The sequence below is a fragment of the Podarcis melisellensis genome (genome assembly GCF_964234715.1).
Source record: "Podarcis melisellensis genome assembly, chromosome: 4".
Lineage (NCBI taxonomy): Eukaryota > Metazoa > Chordata > Lepidosauria > Squamata > Lacertidae > Podarcis > Podarcis melisellensis.
In genome coordinates, this window is record NC_138531.1 from 79,584,091 (window position 1) to 79,602,843 (window position 18,753).

At 45.4% G+C, this 18,753-nt stretch overlaps 1 protein-coding gene across 1 annotated transcript; it reads left to right on the plus strand.

Moving 5' to 3' along the window:
• Positions 1–2,393: 2,393 nt before the first annotated feature.
• GPR12 (G protein-coupled receptor 12) lies at positions 2,394–5,247 on the plus strand. The gene is made up of 2 exons (XM_081908094.1): positions 2,394–2,784; positions 3,651–5,247. Exon 2 carries the CDS (start codon positions 3,664–3,666, stop codon positions 4,666–4,668), a length of 1,005 nt encoding a protein of 334 aa, XP_081764220.1. The 5' UTR covers positions 2,394–2,784; positions 3,651–3,663; the 3' UTR covers positions 4,669–5,247.
• The last annotated feature ends 13,506 nt before the right edge of the window (positions 5,248–18,753 follow it).

Consider the following 18,753-nt stretch of genomic DNA (forward strand, 5'->3'; position numbering starts at 1 on the left):
GGCTATGCAGGGTTATCTGGGTGGTGGTAGATACATGAAATATCAGAGAACTGAAGCCAAAAATCTATGGCCTCTGCCTTGTCAATTCATACTACGTCATTGCTTCAAAGCCCCTTCCCTTTCTTTCCATGTCTGGCCAAAAAAGCCCATATATGTTGCACATCAGAAGTGACAAGGCTGTAAATTACTTCCCCCTTTTTCAGAGATTATCTCTGTGTAGGAAGTTATGGGTTCTATGCAATGTAGGCCTAAGGAACTCGTTTTGTGAATGCAAATATCTGCCCTTGCATAATAGAAATTCTTTTTTCTTCTCCCCCTGCTTACCTCATGCCCTCCCCAAATCTGCTTCAGAGGGTTGAGGGAAACCCCAGAACGTATTTAGGAGGTGCAGAGGGGAGGGGAGGAAGCTCCACTGCACAAGGGTGAATCCTTGTGCTAATGGAACACCCTAGCTGCATACCACTCTACATGTGCATTTTTGCGCTGCTGGCTGCTTTGATAGAATTCAGCCTTCAGCTGGGAGACGAACTGAAAGGAGATCAGTGCTCCTCACACATGGAAGTTTTTTGCAGCATCCACATAACACCGTTGGCATGAAAATGCCATACGTTTCTCTCCACCCACCCAATTTAATCCAGATTTACCCTTTCCAGGGGATATCTGATACATCTGTTGCCAGGATCCCATTTATGATATCTGCATGGCCCATTTACAATATCAAGGCCTTACCTGGAAGAACCCTAATTGGTAGAAGGAACTCAAGCTGTCCATCTCCCTTCCCCGAAAGAGGGAGACAGCTTTGAGGTTTTATTTGCAATTAAGCAGGATGCAGGTTCTGTTAAACTAATGGGTGCAAATGCCAGGGAAAACATTATTCTAGTCCAGGGCAAGGATGGCACAATCAGTGAAAGAAACAATGAATAATGGTTTTAACTTTGGAAAGGCGGCATACAAATAAAACGATTGGTTATTGTGTTTATTTGTTGCTTATTACAAAAATAACTCAAAGCGACTTATATTTATAAAAGCATACATGGTACGCAATTTAAAATACACCAGAAAGATAAAATAATGTTAATTGGCTGAAAGTGTTGATTCTGCAGTAACATAAAAAGGGGAAATCCTGCCTTACCCCATTCAAAGATGAACACCAATACAGTAGAAGCCAATTAAGAGTCAAACACTTTGGGTGAACAGGAGCATCTTTGCTTGGCACCTAAAAGCTGATAATGATGGTGCCAGGCACATCTCTCTGAAGACAGCATTCTACAGTTGGGAAGCCACCACTGAAAAGTCTTATTCTCATTTTGCCACCCTCTGGACCTCACTGCAAGAAGGAACACGGATGCACACAATGTTACCTTGCTGCTCTTTAATTCTGCCCTTTTTTCAGAACCTCTTTTTTTTTTTTGTAGCCTGGTTCCAACTGATGGGCCTACAAGCCTTAAGAAGCAAAGTAGATCCTGCTCACCCCTCTGTTGCTCATGTCTGCCCTAGGCAGGGAAGGATGAAAGGGTGCTGGAAGTGAGGTGCACCTACAAACTACTTTTCCCGCCAACATCTCTTTTGCATTTCAGGCGGGTGGGGGGGCAGCTGTAGCTATTCAAAAGGAAAGGAAGGCACTCTGCACATGCCCAAGGTCACCTTCCCAGGAATCACTGCATCATACATGACTGAAGGTGGGTCTGCCAGCAGCTGCCTCCTGACCAGTTTTTGGCAGAGGCTATTTCCCATGGACTGCAAGAAGATCAAACCTCTCCATTCTGAAGGAAATCAGCCCTGAGTGCTCACTGGAAGGACAGATCCTGAAACCAAGGTTCCAGTACTTTGGCCACCTCATGAGAAGAGAGGACTCCCTGGAAAAGACCCTGAAGTTGGGAAAGATTGAGGGCACAAGGACAAGGGGATGACAGAGGGCGAGATGGTTGGACAGTGTTCTCGAAGCTACGAACATGAGTCTGACCAAACTGTGGGAGGCAGTGGAAGACAGGAGTGCCTGGCGTGCTCTGGTCCATGGGGTCACGAAGAGTCAGACACGACTGAATGACTAAACAGCAACAACAATTTCTCCTGGCAGAGGATGGAGGTCTGAAGCAAGAGCAGCAGGGAGGGCTCTTAGAAGCAGCGATGAGAAGGGAGGCGGCAGGGAGAGGCACTGTGGTGTAGTGGTTAGAGCGCTGGACTAAGATCTGGGAGGCGCGGGTTCCAATCCCCAGCCGGGGCCTAAGCCGTTGGATAAAAAAGCAGAACATAAAATGTGGCCGGAGCGGACTAGGGAATCGAGGCAGGAGGAACGTCGGCCGGGTCCAAAGCGCCCAGAGGCGGCGCTTGCGCACTAGAGAGCAGCAGGTGTGTACCAACGCGCCGCCTCTGCGGAGCCGCCAGCCGGCCCTTTCCGCCACGCGGCTCACGTGGTGCCCCGCTCGGCGGGAGAGAGAGAGAGAGGCGCGCCTTCTCCTTTCCCGCGCGTGCTCGCGCCCCCTCCTCCTCCGCTCCCCGCCCCTAGATGCGCCAGGCGGCCGCGTGCGTGCACGGAGAGGGGGGCGCTTCCCACCTGCGCTCCTTCTCTCTGCAAAGCCCCGAGCCTGGAGCTGGCGCGGCGACGGCTGCCTGCCTGCCTGCCTCCCTCCTTGCCTGCCTGCCTGCCTGCCTTCCACTTGCCTGCGCCGCGCAAACAATGAGCATGCATGAAGCGCCGGCGGCGGCGGCGGCAGCAAGTCTAGCTGCATAGAAAGGAAGCGGGGATCCTCCTCCTCCTCCTCTTCTTCCAGAGGAGAAGCCAAGGTGACCACCGCGCAAGAGGGCTCCTCTCGCTCTCCTGACTGTGTTGTGATCATATCTGTGTGTCTGTGTGCCATCCATCTCCTCCATGCGTCTGCCCGGGTGGGGAGGTTATGCCGATAGCCGCCCCCGTCACCCTGCATGACATTTTCCTTTCCCCCTTTTTTATGTTTACCTGCCCCCCTCCTCACTCCGGTTTCCCCCGCTGCCAAGGTTTTGCAGCATCAGTGCCTCCAAGGTCTATTTAAGCCCTGGGTGCTGATAGGCTGCCCTCCCCACTGTATTGGGACTTGCGAGACTTCTTCTCTTCTGTTAAATCGATTATATTTCAGGGCTCGCTGATAATAAGCTCTCGTGCCTGTTTGCAAGGTTACAGATTAACTAATTGCTCCGAAATGGTGGATGTGGATTTTTTTATGCTTCGAGCACCATGCTGCTTTTCGGTCTTTAAATAAAACTTGGGTGTCGTCTACGTGCGTGTGCTTTTAAAATCCTTATCTCCAACAGCTTCTAGCCGTCGTATCGCATTTTATTATCGAGGGCAGGACCCTATAGCTCTGATACATGCAATTGTCCTTAATTATTTTGATATGAAGGAGCAGGTGGGGGGCAAGTGTTGCTCTGATCTCGTTTGCCTTCCTTTCATTTTCCTTTGAAATCCTGTTTCAAATCCATTGTGTTTCCTCTCACCACCCACATTTTGTACAGTCATGTTTATGTAATGGGTGCCTGCCCGGTAGATTTAGGCTGTTTTACGGCAGGTGGGGGAGGGAGGGGGCTATTTTATTATTTTATTATTTTTGCATGCTCCTTTCAAAGTGCTGTTTATCTGAGCAATAAAATGAAAAAATTGTCTTTTCGTTGAAGAGGACGGGTTTAAATATGAACGAAGACCCAACGGTTAATTTAACGTGGCTGCCTCCGGATCACTTAGAAGCCAGTCCGGCAGAGAATGTCACGGCTGCAGTCACCTCCCTGATTCCTGCCGGTGACCCAGAGCCAGAGTTCATAGTAAACCCCTGGGATATTGTCCTGTGTACTTCAGGAACCCTTATCTCCTGTGAAAATGCCGTGGTGGTCCTTATTATCTTCCATAATCCTAGTCTCCGTGCCCCTATGTTCCTCCTGATAGGAAGCCTGGCCTTGGCTGATCTCTTGGCAGGGATCGGATTGATCTTCAATTTTATCTTTGCCTACCTTCTCCAGTCGGAATCTACCAAGCTGGTCACGGTTGGACTGATCGTTGCCTCTTTCTCTGCCTCTGTCTGCAGCTTGCTGGCTATCACGGTTGACCGTTACCTCTCCCTCTATTATGCTTTGACTTACAATTCGGAGAGGACTGTCACTTTCACCTATATCATGCTGGTTCTGCTCTGGGGAGCTTCCATTTGTATCGGGCTGCTACCTATAATGGGCTGGAACTGCCTGAAAGACGAGTCCACCTGCAGTGTGATCCGGCCGCTCACTAAAAATAACGCGGCCATCCTTTCTGTCTCTTTCTTGCTCATGTTTGCTCTCATGCTCCAGCTGTACATTCAGATCTGCAAAATCGTGATGCGCCATGCCCATCAGATCGCCTTGCAGCACCACTTCCTGGCCACGTCCCACTATGTGACGACCCGAAAAGGAGTGTCCACCTTAGCCATTATCCTGGGGACCTTTGCAGCTTGCTGGATGCCTTTCACACTCTATTCTTTAATAGCCGACTACACCTATCCTTCAATATACACCTACGCCACTCTCCTCCCGGCCACGTACAATTCCATCATCAACCCTGTAATATACGCTTTCCGAAACCAAGAAATCCAAAAGGCACTTTGGCTCATTTGCTGCGGCTGCATTCCTTCCAACCTTTCGGCACGGGCGAGATCTCCGAGCGACGTTTGATTAAGAGAGAGGACGGACGTTCATTTAGCGTTGTGTTACATGGCTTTGCTGCTTTCATTGCATTGTACATAACAGATTCACACTCGAGCCACAGGGAGTATTGACCTTTTTTTAAAGAAAGGGAGGAAAGGCAAGGAAAACCCTGTTGACCCAAATAAACCATGTTGTGCAGTTTCAGGATCATGCCTAAAAGCAAAATCACCTCTTTGCCAACTTTTGAGTCTTGCTTATATTCTGCTCTTGTCGGGGACGGGGAACTAATTCCCTTAGATCCAACTATTTCTCCCAGGCTTCACCGTATCAGCTGAGAGGGGATGTTAGATGTAGATCTGATTTCTCCCTATGAGAGAAAGTTGCCCATGTGCACCACTTGCAAGAACCCACTTGCACCAAAATGTAGGACGAGGTACACATAGAGTTCCTGTTCAGGAGCAAGCAAGTCCACAACCCAACAATTTCATTAACTTTAATAAGACTAGGTAAAGGTAAAGGGACCCCTGACTATTAGGTCCAGTCACAGACGACTCTGGGGTTGTGGCACTCATCTCGCATTATTGGCCGAGGGAGCCGGCGTACAGCTTCCGGGTCATGTGGCCAGCATAACTAAGTCACTTCTGGCAAACCAGAGCAGCGCACGGAAACACCGTTTACCTTCCCGCCAGAGCGGTACCTATTTATCTACTTGCCCTTTGATGTGCTTTCAAACTGCTAGGTTGGCAGGAGCAGGGACTGAGAAACGGGAGCTCACCCCGTCGCGGGGATTCAAACCGCCGACCTTCTGATTGGCAAGCCCTAGGCTCTGTGGTTTAACCCACAGCACCACCCGCGTCTTAATAAGACTAGTCCAGAGTAAATGGGTTGTGAATTCCTCTCTCTCTCTCTCTCTCTCTCTCTCTCTCTCTCTCTCTCTCTCTCTCTCTCTCTCTTGTTTCTGATGTATTTTAGAGACACAGATCTACAGACTTGCATTTTAGGACACAAGCAAATGACATTCAAGGAGATTTACACATGAGGTGGGCTGTGGTCAAAAGATAGTCATCCGCAACAGGAACTAGTGGCTTGAGATACCAGACTGGGGTGTACACACTGGCCTGCAGCGGTGCTGAGATTTCACCACCACACAGTTTCATGTGGATGCCTATGTAGGATGACTTCCTTCCAGATCTTGGTGTTGGAAGAAGGACATGCCAATGCACATCCACATCAGATGCACGTGTTTGGTTCCTGTTCTAGCAAGGGAAGCCGTGCAGAGAAGTTTGCCTAAAATGTGACCTCAGAAGTTACATCGTTTCCCATAAATCTCTAAATGAGCAAAAAAGTAGTCTTTTCCCCAGTTGTTTACGCGACTGAGACCAGCTATGCTGCTTTTTTCTTTTTAGTATTAAGAAAAACCCCATCCCTTTTGGTCTTCAACGCAGTTCACATATAAGAGTAAGCTAAACCATGGGTTAGTGTAAGTATGCAGGTTCCCAGAGAAGAGATGGTAGCTGTTGTGCTCCTCTTCTGGTCCTCCTTCTGCTGCATTGCCAAGAGCTAAGCCATGGTTTGGCTTAGCATGTCATCTGAACCCTGGAGTTGAGGTTTCAGGCAAACCATTGGTTTTAACCAGTGCTTTTCCCCCCGTAGAGAAATAGGTGCCATGAAGTTGTTGCAGTAAGTGCCACACTTTTTAACAACAACAGAGGTGCCGGTACTGTGTACCCTTGAGTACCCTCTGGGGGGGGGAAGCACCGGTTTTAACTAATATTTCTTTTTGGGGGGTTTACAGCTTGTGGTTTGTCTTGGGAGAGCAAACCATGATCCCATGTGTGGATAACACACCAAGCCAAAGAACAGCTTAGCTCAAAGCAGTGCAGCAGGACGAGAACAAGGGGAAGAGTGCAGAGAGTCTCTCAAGAACCTTTGCAGTTGGGCCAACCCATGGTTTGGCTTACCTTATGTGTGAACTGAAGACTGGGCAAGAATCATTAACTCACGTTTCCATTAATGTTAACCAGGTTGCAAATCCAACAGGAATCTTCAATAGCTCCGTTAGTGCTTGTGTTTATGATTCTGCACCCTAGACAGCTGATTTGCAATAACTAAGACTGTTATACAGCAATAAAGCACAGAATACTATGTTTTTACAACAGATCAATTTTTTTCAGCCAGCCTTGCAGTTAGCCACTTGCCCACTCACATTTGGTGAGTAATGATTTCTTCTGATCACATAGATTGCCAAACCCACTACTGTGACGCTTAAAATACACGACGGCAGGCGGATAGAATGGTGAAAAAAATATTGGGGCTAGTAATTTTTTTAAAAAAATATTCATCTTCAAGGCTGCAAGAACAATTCAATGAAACAACATGCTTTAAATTCAGCATTAATCTCAACCCAGGACAGCTTGGTAAGCTTTGTCACTGACATTTGTATGTGTGTTTACATGAGACACACTTTGTTCTGCTCTGGCCTCCAGTTCTGAAATCTGACATTTTCATGTTTGAGTGCATGAGCTCAGATTGTCATTCCAAATAATGAAATACGCATGAAACATTTACACATTTTCTAGTGACTCCCCCCCCCCCCCGTTTTGAAGCACAATACTGTATTCATATAATTCCATTTCATTTCAGGATATTAGTTCTAGTGTGAAAGATGGAGGTTATTGTAATGAATAGTTAAGTGATGGGCTGTAATAGAAGACAACGTATTGTTGTTTTCTATACTTGGAAACATTTATGAGGGGGATGCTCATGCCAGAAAGGGTATTGTAAGTTTTGGATTATAAAAAAAATCTATAAAAAGTAATAAAATAAAAAAACAGTATTTTCACGTGGACTTAAGAATGCAGTGGTTTTGAGCCTGTGGTCTTCTAGATGTTGGGCTTCAACATCTGTCAACCCCAACCAGCATGACCAATGGTTAGCGATGATGGGAGCTGTAGTCCAATAGCTTCTGGAGGGCCACAGATTGCCCACTACTGCTTTCCTGGCAGCTTGGCCTGTTTTAATGAAATGTAGGCATTTGTATTGCTTTCTGAGCCAAGGAGGGGAGATTCTTAGGGTATGAATCCATGAGAGGCCCAGCCATAGACATCTCTGCTCCATTTTCCCAAGCCATCAGAGAGGAGCAAATCTGGGTTTTCTGGCTAGAAAGGGGAATATCTGAGCAGCTCTGCGGAACTTGAATGAGAGCCTCTTTTCTCTTTTATTCTAATTGAGACTCTGTGCCTTTAAGAAAGAGGCAGCCAATGTGGTTCCCTCTGGATGTTGTGACCTCCAATTCCCATCCTCCTTGACCACTGGTCATGTTGATGGTGGCTGATGGCAGCTGGAATTCAGAACATCTGAAGGGCACCATGTTGGCTGCCCCTTCTTTAACAGCGACACACAGAAATTCGACAAAATCCAGCTCCCCCATTATTGCATCTGTCTGCCAGACAAAGTGGCTCCTGTTGAATGTCTGGCTGTTGCAGAGCAATTTGAAGCACCACACCTCTGTCAGGGAAAAGTTGGCAAGCATTTTGAGCAACCAAGGAGAAGAGCTGACTCAAAACCCAGGAATGGTTGGGGAGAGAAGAAGGGAATGGAACTGCTTGCAGGGGTGGGGTGCAATATAACGGGGAGCAAAAGCCTCTGACCTTGGACCCAGAGTGTCTCCCCGAGAGTGTGGTTGCTATGCATTGACAGGAGTTTACACATCTTCTGAATGTCAAAGCGATATACCTTATTGTTTCAGTGACGTCTCTCTGTATAAATCCATTACCTTTCCTTTGTGAAAAAAGAAATATTGAAAGTTATATTTTAAAAAAGCACTGTATGATATATATTGATGGAAGAATATTCCATATTGCTGACACTGTATCTTACTAATCAAAGGGCTGATTCAATCTTATGGGTTTGTTGTAGCACAAACTTCTTGTGCGGTAGGAACTATTGCCTTGTTTTTCGGGTGGGGAGCTTTCTAGCCTAGCCTCCTGTCTGGGGTGCTAAACTTTCTCACTTGTGGCGCTGTTTTCGCAGGGAGAACTGTCAACAGAACAACTCAGTGGAAAGTTGAGGTGGTACAAACACTTTGTCCAAGCTGTACCTCCTCAGTGAAACGTGTTGAATCGGTCCATGCTCCCTGTCTTATCATGTGGCTATTTTGACGGCTGTGGCTTTTGTGGCACATTTCTGTGGTTTTTAACAATTTGTAAGCGAAACACAGAACAGAATTTCATGTGTGTGCATAGGTCTCGTTTTGTCTGAGGCCATAGGGGTTTCAATTGCAATAACTTAGTTTTTATGCCAAATGTAAACTCTCTTGTTTAAAGTTTTAATTTGTAAAACTACAAGGACTTATCAAGACTGGTGTATTGAACACCACTGTTTCTTCCAGACTCATCAGATGAGTAGATCTGAGCAACAATTTACATCTCAAAATACTATAATGCGTTTCTTTGTCTACATTTGTATATTAAGGCAATTCTGATTGTCTCCAGGTTCCCACTATTAATAAGGAAGCATCTCCTAATGTGTTCAAGAATGAATGCTCTTGGTTTTTATACAAAGTGTATACAATGTATGACAACTACGTGTTAGGCTTGTTTGCTAAAATGAAAAAGTCAATTTATTTTGATTGTATTGCCCTAGTAAAACAAAGAAAGAATCTTGTTCAAATGTTGCCAAAACCACTTCTTGTTCTCTCTGTCTTTCTCTAACATGCCCAGGAGTCTGATGTGTTCAGTGTGCAAACTTGTGTACCTGCCTCCTTGCCTAGGACAAGTAAGAATCCCTCTCAGCTGACCAGAGAGGAAAGCTTCTATAAATTAGATAATAATTGGTTCTTTCCTTTTACTATCCCTTTCTTTCAAAACATGACTCTGTTTGAATGTAACACTAAACCCTGGTTTGGATGTAACCTGCTCTTATTCAGTCCCACCAAATATCATAAACTGGGAAACTGCAGCAATTTATTATTAGTAGTACTATTAGTATTATTTTACATATGCTACCTAGACACAATTTGTACAAATGTAGTGGACAAATGTGCCATTTCCTCTGGGGCCAAAAGCAGCAATTTTTAGAACTCTTTTTTTAAAAAAAGAAAGTGATTGTCAATGAATTGGTACAACATGCTGTCCTATTAAGACAACCATGACAGTTTTCACACATCAGTGTATATCCGTCCATCCCTCCAAGTTACATGAAGATTATCAAGTATATTTTGTAATATATGCAAAGAAGATTATTTTAATCCGAGGAGAAGAGATTCTGTAGACCTGTGCACTAGGGTTTGTTTCTGTAGGCCAGTTCTAGTGCCTGTGTGGGTTGTAAACAGCTCCTGGATGTAAGTTAGACACATGAGTACATCCAGCACCACTGCCTACTGCACATAGATCTCTAAATGCAAATCAGAAATGTGCTTGCTGTGAAAAGGAGATGGAGCAATGCCATGAGAGGGGCTTATTCACATTGAATTTTTGCATTAAAAGATACGTATGAGAGCCTTTGGGGGGAAGAAATATGAGCCCAAGGATCATGAGCTAGCACGATGTGAGCTGTGCATCCTTTACTCTGCACTGTGTGTACAGCACTCATTTTAAATACAAAGTCTCAGCAGGTTAAGAAAGGAGAAACTCCTTTTTCTTACCAGCTGAGTCTTTCAGCCTGTTGAGAGTGACTAAGAGCCTTTGCAGCACTGTGTATCCCCAGATGTTCAAAAGCATGAGTCACATCTTGATTTTTAAAGTACTGTATTTATATATGCGAGTTTCTTTTCACTTGACCCTCTTTTCTGTTGCTGTTTCCTTCAGGCTGCTTTCTAGACCCCCCCCCCCTGTTTTAGAGAAGTGGCCAGCAAATAGCTGCCAGTGTGCTTGACTATTGGCACAACCAGTTGACATAAGGTTGACAGGACATATCTCTGCCCTGCAGAGAGGAGAGCCCTCGCAAGGTGGCTTACCGTGAAAATGTTAAAAAGCATTCCGCAAGCGAAAGAAACGCCATCAGGTTTACAAGAGGGATTGATTTCTTGAAATATTTATAGCTTGCTTTCTGATTAAAAGTCTCCGAGGCAGCTAATAAAACGTATCAAAAAGCAACATGGAATCGTTTCTAAAAGCATACCACTTCTTTCAAATCCTCAATAAAAACTAGTCAATGCAGCAGAACTACAGGGTGAGGTGGTGGGAGGAAATTGGGGCAGTCCAAAAGCCCCCTGGAAGAGTGGAACCTTGACTATCTAGACACCGTGACTAAAAGCCAATGAGAAAGGAGTGAAGCAAGCATCTCTAGGGAGGGAGTTCTGGAACTTTGGGGCCACCATAGAGAAAGCCCTGTTCAGGGCCAGATTTAGGTTTGATGAGGCCCTAAGCTACTGAAGGTGATGGGGCCCTTTATATGTCCAGCTGTCCTTTGTCAACAACAAATTGTTGCTGTTTTTTTGAATATATGCTATATGGTAATTTATGGACCTAATAGGTATCTAAAGCCACAATGGGATCAAAATAAATAAATTATGTATTACATGGAACCAATCAGTAGGCATAAGACTCATACCCTTAGTCTATGCTGCCTGATCATCAGTCTACAATCACTCTTTAATATTAGATAACATTACCTGCATTAAACTGTGCTGCACCGCAGTCTGCAGCTGCATGCTACATGTTGCCATGCAACCAGTCCATGCAGAATGTAGGCACCCTGTATATAGAAAGAGCAAACCAGTGATATTTTAGGGAGCAGGCTAGCAGGTGGGCCCATTACTTACATTACAGGAGCCTACACAACACAAAACAAAACAAAACACTGTTGCTGTATGTAGGTTTTATTTTATTTGTGTTTTATCTTACATTTTGGAAATGTACATCCAGGGGTTTTTTCCTGTAAAAATTTTTGGGGGCCCCAAGAGAGTGGGGCCCTAAGCTATAGCTTGTTTAGATTATACGTAAATCTGAATCTGGCCCTGGCCTGTCCTATGTCATCCCGCAGCATACATCATGTACTGGGGGCACACAAGGCAGAATGAATGCAAGTAAGAGACCAGTCTCTCAGAATTTGTGTTAAATGCATATTGAAAATACATGTTGAAGCATTCATATTGGTGCCATGGCCTCAGCCTGTACCTTGGGGAAAGATCGTAGCTCAGTGGTAGAGCATCTGCTGTGTGTGCAGAAGGTCTCAGGTTCTATCTTTGGCATCTCCAAGGAATGTCCCCTATCTGAATCCTGGGGTGGCTGCTGGTAGTCAGTGTTGACAATACTGAACTGGATGGACCAATTGTCTGAAACATTTGAAAGAAAAATGGGTCTGATCAGCACTTGAATACTAAGTTCTCTGACCTACAAAGGTATGAAAAAAGGTGTGTTATGAACAAGAAATAGAGCAGTAATGGAGGAGCAAAATGACACCTCAAGCAGCCCAAGCAGGCAGTGTATGGAAGTCCATTGTTTCTGCCCGCTTGTAGGGGTTGTGGGAATTCAGGACATGAAAACAAATCCTGAATGAAACAGCTCGTATACATTTAAGTGTTTATTTAAAGTTGTTTCTTTTCATTCCACCCTTCATAAAGGGTTCACAATAAGAGTTTACAATAAAGAGCAATTATGTCGTTAACTGGCCTGTGATTGTTGAAGCATTTAATTTTGTGGGATTCACCCCTTGTGTTGAATTTATTCTGTTCTGATCTGTCTGGAACTATTTTACTTGTTTTGCAGTTGTAATGGCTTGATCCTTTTTTATCATTGTATAATATATTGCTCCAACCAGCACTGGGGACTTCCAGTGCAGGGCAGGTAAGAAATCAAATGAATAAATAAAATACTAGCAACCAAGAGAGCGACACAGTCAAGAGGCAGTCAACACAGCCAAGCGTGCGATGTGCTATAAACAGCCCAGGTGAATTCTGATTATTAAAAGCAGCTGATGACATGAAAACCGGTCAAGGTCATATCCACAGACATGCCTTCTCAGCAGTATTGAATTGCTTTTGAATCTCAATTTCTCTTCCCCCCTCCCATTTTTTATTAAACTATGTTGAGATTTTTAAATGATTTTTTACAGAGGAAAAGGCAACGATACTTTAAACAAATAAACAAGGCACTGTCCTCATTATTCTTTTCCCATAATAGATGCAGGAAGCCCCCACATATTCAGGTCTTTGACTCCTGGCTATCACAATTCTTAGGCTATTGTGCTTCAGGTCATTTTCATGCAATCTGCCATTGCCCTCAGGAGCTGGGTGCTTGCATCCATTTCCTTGATTTGCACCCCACTTCCTGGTGTCTTCAAATAAAAGTGCTTGTTAAATCAATGCTGCATCCTTTAACTTGTGTTGTCTAAAATATTGCAGTGCTCCCTGGCCATTCTCACTTCTGTACTGTACTGTGCGCTCTGTCCTGACATGAGCAGGAGTCTAGGGCAGTGTTTCCCAAACGTTTTTGGGCAACGGCACACCTGTTTACTGAAAAAAAATCTCGCGGCACACCACCATTAAAGCCCCGCCCCGTGACGTCAGCGCGCAGCGTCACGCCGGGAGGGACGCACAAAAGTGAAAGTTTTTTCCCTCCCCCTTGCTGGGGAACCTCCAAGCTTTGGGGGTGGGAGGAGGCAGCAGAGCGAGGGACTGAGGGACGGCGGCAACTGAGGCGGCGGCGGCTGAGGCAGAGCTGGGAAGGGGGTTTCCAGGGGACACGGCAGCTCCTCGAAAGGCTTCTCTCAGCTGCGCTCAATCCGCCTCGGAGAGGATTTCCCCTCCGGTCCCATGCGTTCGTTTGGGGCATCGCTCCGGCTGCTCCCTCTCCCGCCGCGCAGGAGCGATGCCTCTCTCTGGCTCTCCCTCTGCGCAGGCTGAGGGAGGGAGGGAGGGGCGCGTGTGACCCGTCTCTGCTGGGAGACCAAACCCAGCGAGGCAGAGTCGCGCGGAGGCACCCAGGCAGCGCTGCCGGCTGCGAGGAGGAGCGCCAGGCAGCAGCAGGAGGCGCGGCCTCTCCTCGCCGCCGCCGCCCCGCCTCTCGCCGCCCGACTCGCCCGCCTCCCTCCAGGCATCTCGCGGCACACGAGGCAACGTCTCACGGCACACTCGTGTGCCGCGGAACACCGGTTGGGAAACACTGGTCTAGGGAGCATGATAGATAATCAGCACCTTGGACAGCTCCTAGATGTCATCTTGCACTGGCAAGAATTCCTCTTGGCCAAACCTTGCAGGTTCTGCCCACTTCCTGAAGAGTGGAGAGTCAGACCAGGGTAGTTTTCCAGCCTGGAGTTTAGCATTCAGTTGTTTTTGGCCATCTCCTGCCATGAGCATGGTCTGTGTCGATCAGCAGCCACTTGATAATGTGAGGCCCCTGGTGTAAAAGGGGTCAGTTTCTCAGGGTGTGCTGTTGCTGGGGATGCCAGGGGTCTTGGACTTAAGACGACCAAGGCTGAGAGGCTCCTAACCAGGCTTGGTGTTGTGTCCTGGGTCTGGGTTCAACTTCTGCTCAGCTGGTACCACTGTCCCTTCTGATTCAGCTGTTTCTTTCTCTGTGTCTGGAAACTGGCTGCTCTTTGGGGTTGACAACTCAGCTGATTTTTTTAAAAAAAATTGCACCAGTCTGTTAGTTCACTATGAACTAATCTCTTCTACTAATACTGGGGGGGGGGGTTGGGGGGAGGCGTTTCTGCCCCGGCGCAATCTTGATTTAATGGAATCCTGTCAAGCTTGCCACCTCACTTTTCACACTGCCTAATCTCTGGTGTGTGCCTGAGTTCAGCAGCAGACAGAATTGCCAGCAGCCCATCATTCTTAGAAGAGGTGTGCAGATATGTGTATAGATCAGCAGCACAAAGATTAGTATTTGGACAAGAAGGATTGAGTTGAAATGAGAGTGTGGGTGGTATTACCAAGATTGCTGGTAGCACCCCAGGGAAAACAATTATGCAGCTGCATTCCTCTACAAAGCTAACTGGGAGCAAGTTCCATTGAATAGACATGAACAGGATTGCACCGTGATGCCTTTTATTTACTGTACACATCTCTTTCAATGCACAAGGCTGCAGTGAAATTTTCATTTTAGTCTCAAATGATGTTTTTCTGAGGTGGGAAGTTATTTTTATGGTTTTCACAGAAAAAGGTATGAATAGCATTAATATGTAACTAGACGCTTCCCCTTAAAATGACTACATGCATTTTAGAACTGTCACTGTGCTGCTTCTTACAGGAGGTTTATATAAGATGTTTGTGTTTTCATAATAAAATTCATATTGGATTATATAAACAAAGCACAGTGAGGAATTTGTCTTAAGGTGTTTTGCAAAGCAAGGTGAAATGCAAGCTTATGTACACATATTTGGAAGTAAGACCAAATGTACCTAAGCAAATGTGCTTGGGGCTGGATTGGCCACCTACCAGCCTATATCATTCCTCATTTTGCAAACTGGTTTTCACATAATTGGGAGGACAAGTTAACTTCTCAGTGCTGTGAAACTATTCATTCTACTGAGTAGAATTTACTTCTTTTTTATTATTTTTTAATATTGTTTTTATTTATTTCCATGGTACAGAAGATAAATTTTGAGAAAACAACTGTTAGAACAGTAAGCAGCAAATAACTTGTCCCGATAAAACACATGTGATGTGTTAAAGTTTCATTTAAAGAGATCACACCACATGAGCACTGGTTGGATTCCTTCCTGCATTCAATAAACCTGCCATATGTTATAAAAGGAATATGGATTGTGTTTGCCCTTTGCCACTCTCACCTGGCATGTTAGTTTCTCAGCCAAAGCGATTGACCATGCTCTGTTATACAAAGGATCAATGTTCAGCTCAGCACCAGTTTTCCAACATCTGGCTATCTCCATATGGACAGCACTCAAAAGAAAGGCTAAGAGGTCATCTTTAGGATAATCATGAGCAGACGGAATCCTAAGCCCAAGTAGTGCTAGTACAGGGGGACATTTCAATAGTTTTGTTGTATATCAAGCTTATTTCTTTGAAGACAGTACTCCAGAAGGGTTTGGTGATGTCACAGCACCACCACATATGGACCTTTGACTGTGCATCCCCTCTGACAACTGGGATTGACTTCTGTACATATTTGGGATAGCCACACTGGTGTATAATGCCACCTATGCAGAAGTTTTAATGAGGCTTCCCTTATTTTTGCAGAAACCGATTTCAACCATCTCCCAGACCACAAAGCCATCTATTTTCCATTTGGTATTTGCACATAGAGGTCCATTTCCCATGGCATTTTTGTGTACGATTGCCATATTCTAGTGTTATTAGAACTTTATAAATTGAGGAAGCTATGTCCTTAGAGAGTATAATTTACTTCTGAGCAAGCACATAGGGTTGCACAGTGAACCTCTTGTAAAGGATTTCAGTAGTTCATAACAGGTGCTTCTTAATTATGTTTTAGTTATAATAAGGGCAAGGCTGTATTTTTCATAAAAGAAATAATTGGAGAGTCTAAAAAATTAGGTCAGGATAGGATGGAAGTGGGAAGCTGTCTTTGTGTAATTCTCTTGGCTGAAAGGCTGTAACTTAACAATAGGACGTGATTATCTAATAACATCATCATCATACTGCGCCTTTTCCCCTGTTGGGATTCAAGGTGGCTTACAGATAAAAACAAGAACCCCTAAAACATTAAGAGCCCCTTTGTTTAGGAAATTCTGCAAGTCAGTGTATGGTTACAAAACCCAGTAGGTACACTTACCCTAACCTAGCGCCTTTATAAAAACATAGGGTGGGATCCATTTGTGACAGTCTGCTTGCATAATGGGGCTTCCTTGCCCTCCAGCCCTCTGTGCCCACACATCTACTCCAGAGTGTCTTCTAAGGAAAAGTCCTAAACCTTCAGAGTAGATTGGGAGTGCAGGTGAGACAGAGGAAGGAGGAGCCTTGTTGCGCAATCAGAGTCCCTGCTGATGCTACATTGAATCTCAGCCTTAGTTTTATTAACTTTTTCATTTTACAGTGATGGGCTGCTCTAGACTTGGCATGGTGGTGGTTGCGGTGCATAGTGCAACTTGTCATTGACACAAAAAGAGTGTATTAGTGGTAGACAATCCACACATCATTCCACATTCTCAATTGTTCTTCGATGCTTCCCTAATGTTACCATATGATTGCCACTTGGAGGGGAATTCTTGTGGTAAAACACAACAAAAGTGGGATGACAACAACAACGAAACACCCCAGGTTTGTAGTATGAAAAGTTACAGGATTTAGCAGGAAACTCCATGGCATGCGTCCATTGCAAGTGAAAGTAGCACAACTGCCCTGCATTGTTTGCAGTTCAAATGGTAGTGAAAACACAGTTGTGTATAACTGCCCCAATGGCATAGTGAGCACAAATCAGGATGAATGTGCAATAAAAAGGACACAAATACATGTGAGATCATTCAAAGTAAGAGTTGTGACCTTGCAGCTTTGTCCAGGGCATGAGTTAGGGAGAGGGGCGGTAACTGCCAATCCAATTCACGATTCCCTTCCTTATCATTGGACGTGTATTCATATGCACTAACTCCTTCCTACAAGTCGCAACATAACTCTGAGAGCATCAGACACAAGCTCATAACAAAATTACATGTTAAAATTGCCTGCCTGATTAGGTGGCTTGCTGAAAGAAAAGGGGTTTTATCAGGCACTGAAAGCACTACAGTGAAAATGCCTGCTTAATATCAATAGGCAGGGAGTTCCAATAAGTAGTGCTGCCACACAGAAATACAGAATGAACGTTATCTGGTACTTGTGAGTCTCACTGGAATCTTCCTTTGGCTGGGTGTTAAAGAAGAAGGGGGAATGGGATGGGGAAGGTAGATGTTCAAACAAGAGATGTGTCCTCTTGCTTTCTTATTCTCAGTGTGCAAAGCTCTGCTGTCTGTATCCCATGTGAGTCACCGTAGCTGACATTCAGCGAGTCAGATTCAGAGGCGATGTGTCAGCAGAAGCTGCAAATATATATCTTTAGATAGATCCCTTACTGTTGACACTTTGCTAAGCAGTAATCGTCTTGAGAATCACAGCACTGCATCTTGTTTCTTCATATGGTGTTCCTTCTGCAAGGAACGAGCAAGACCCCTTTCTTTTTTAAAATGTCTTGTTGATCTATATATCGCAGGGAGTCATGTTCTGTCAAAATTCTTCTGGGCAGCAGAGGAGCAGCAGCAGATGGCAGCAATAAAGGCAGTGAGGAGGTGGAGTCACTAGGAAGGAAGCTTATTGTGAGTGCCTTGCTCAACCCGCCCCCCCCCCAAAACTATAGCTGACACTAAGATAGTAGGCACACGTTCGTCCAGCAAATGCAGTCAGACACAAAGGAGCTTCTTCCTGTTCTCCTTGGAGTCACAGTTTAGAGTAGCATAAATCAGGTGGGTACCTGCTGATGCCCTCTGAAGAAAAATAGTACCCAAAGGCCAAGTCAAAGATGGTATGCACCCAGTGCAAGTCACCTAGCCACTCCCTTGATGTTACCAGTCTTCTGTCGACATGCAGAGGGCTGGCAGGCCAGCTGGCTAGCCCCAGCTGGGCCATTTCCTTCCAGCCATCCCGCTGTGAAGGCCGTTGGCCTCTGCCCCGAAGTAATTCAGCGACCCGGGCTTCAAAGCCAGGGCACACTATCAGCAGAGCAAACTGCACACAGAGAATAGGCGTGAGGCTTGTAGAAGCATACAACTACAGATTTATTAATCATAAATCAGGACAAAGAAACATGTCTCTCTCGTCTTATCAGAACAGGAAAAGCAAAAGCTATACACAATGGACGTTCCCAGCAAGCTGTGCTGGAATGTAAACAGACACGTGACACGCAACAATTCCACACGTCTGCTCCTTAAGGTGGAATGGAAATCTCAACATCTACTAGAGAGATGGGGGAGGCCAGATGGTGTTAGACTACAACTCCCACCCTTCCTAACCATTGGCCATGTTGGCTGGGTCTGGCAGAAGTTGAGGTCCAGCAACTTCTGGAGGGCCACAAATTCCCCATGCCTCTTAGAACAGATGTTTTCAACACACCATCCTTCAGCCACATTATTCTGTTAGGAATGCTCTGTTTGCAACCATGACAGCTACATTCCTTTGTGGAATTCCATGGTGCTGCGCAGACTGTTGCAAGATGGGAATGAGTA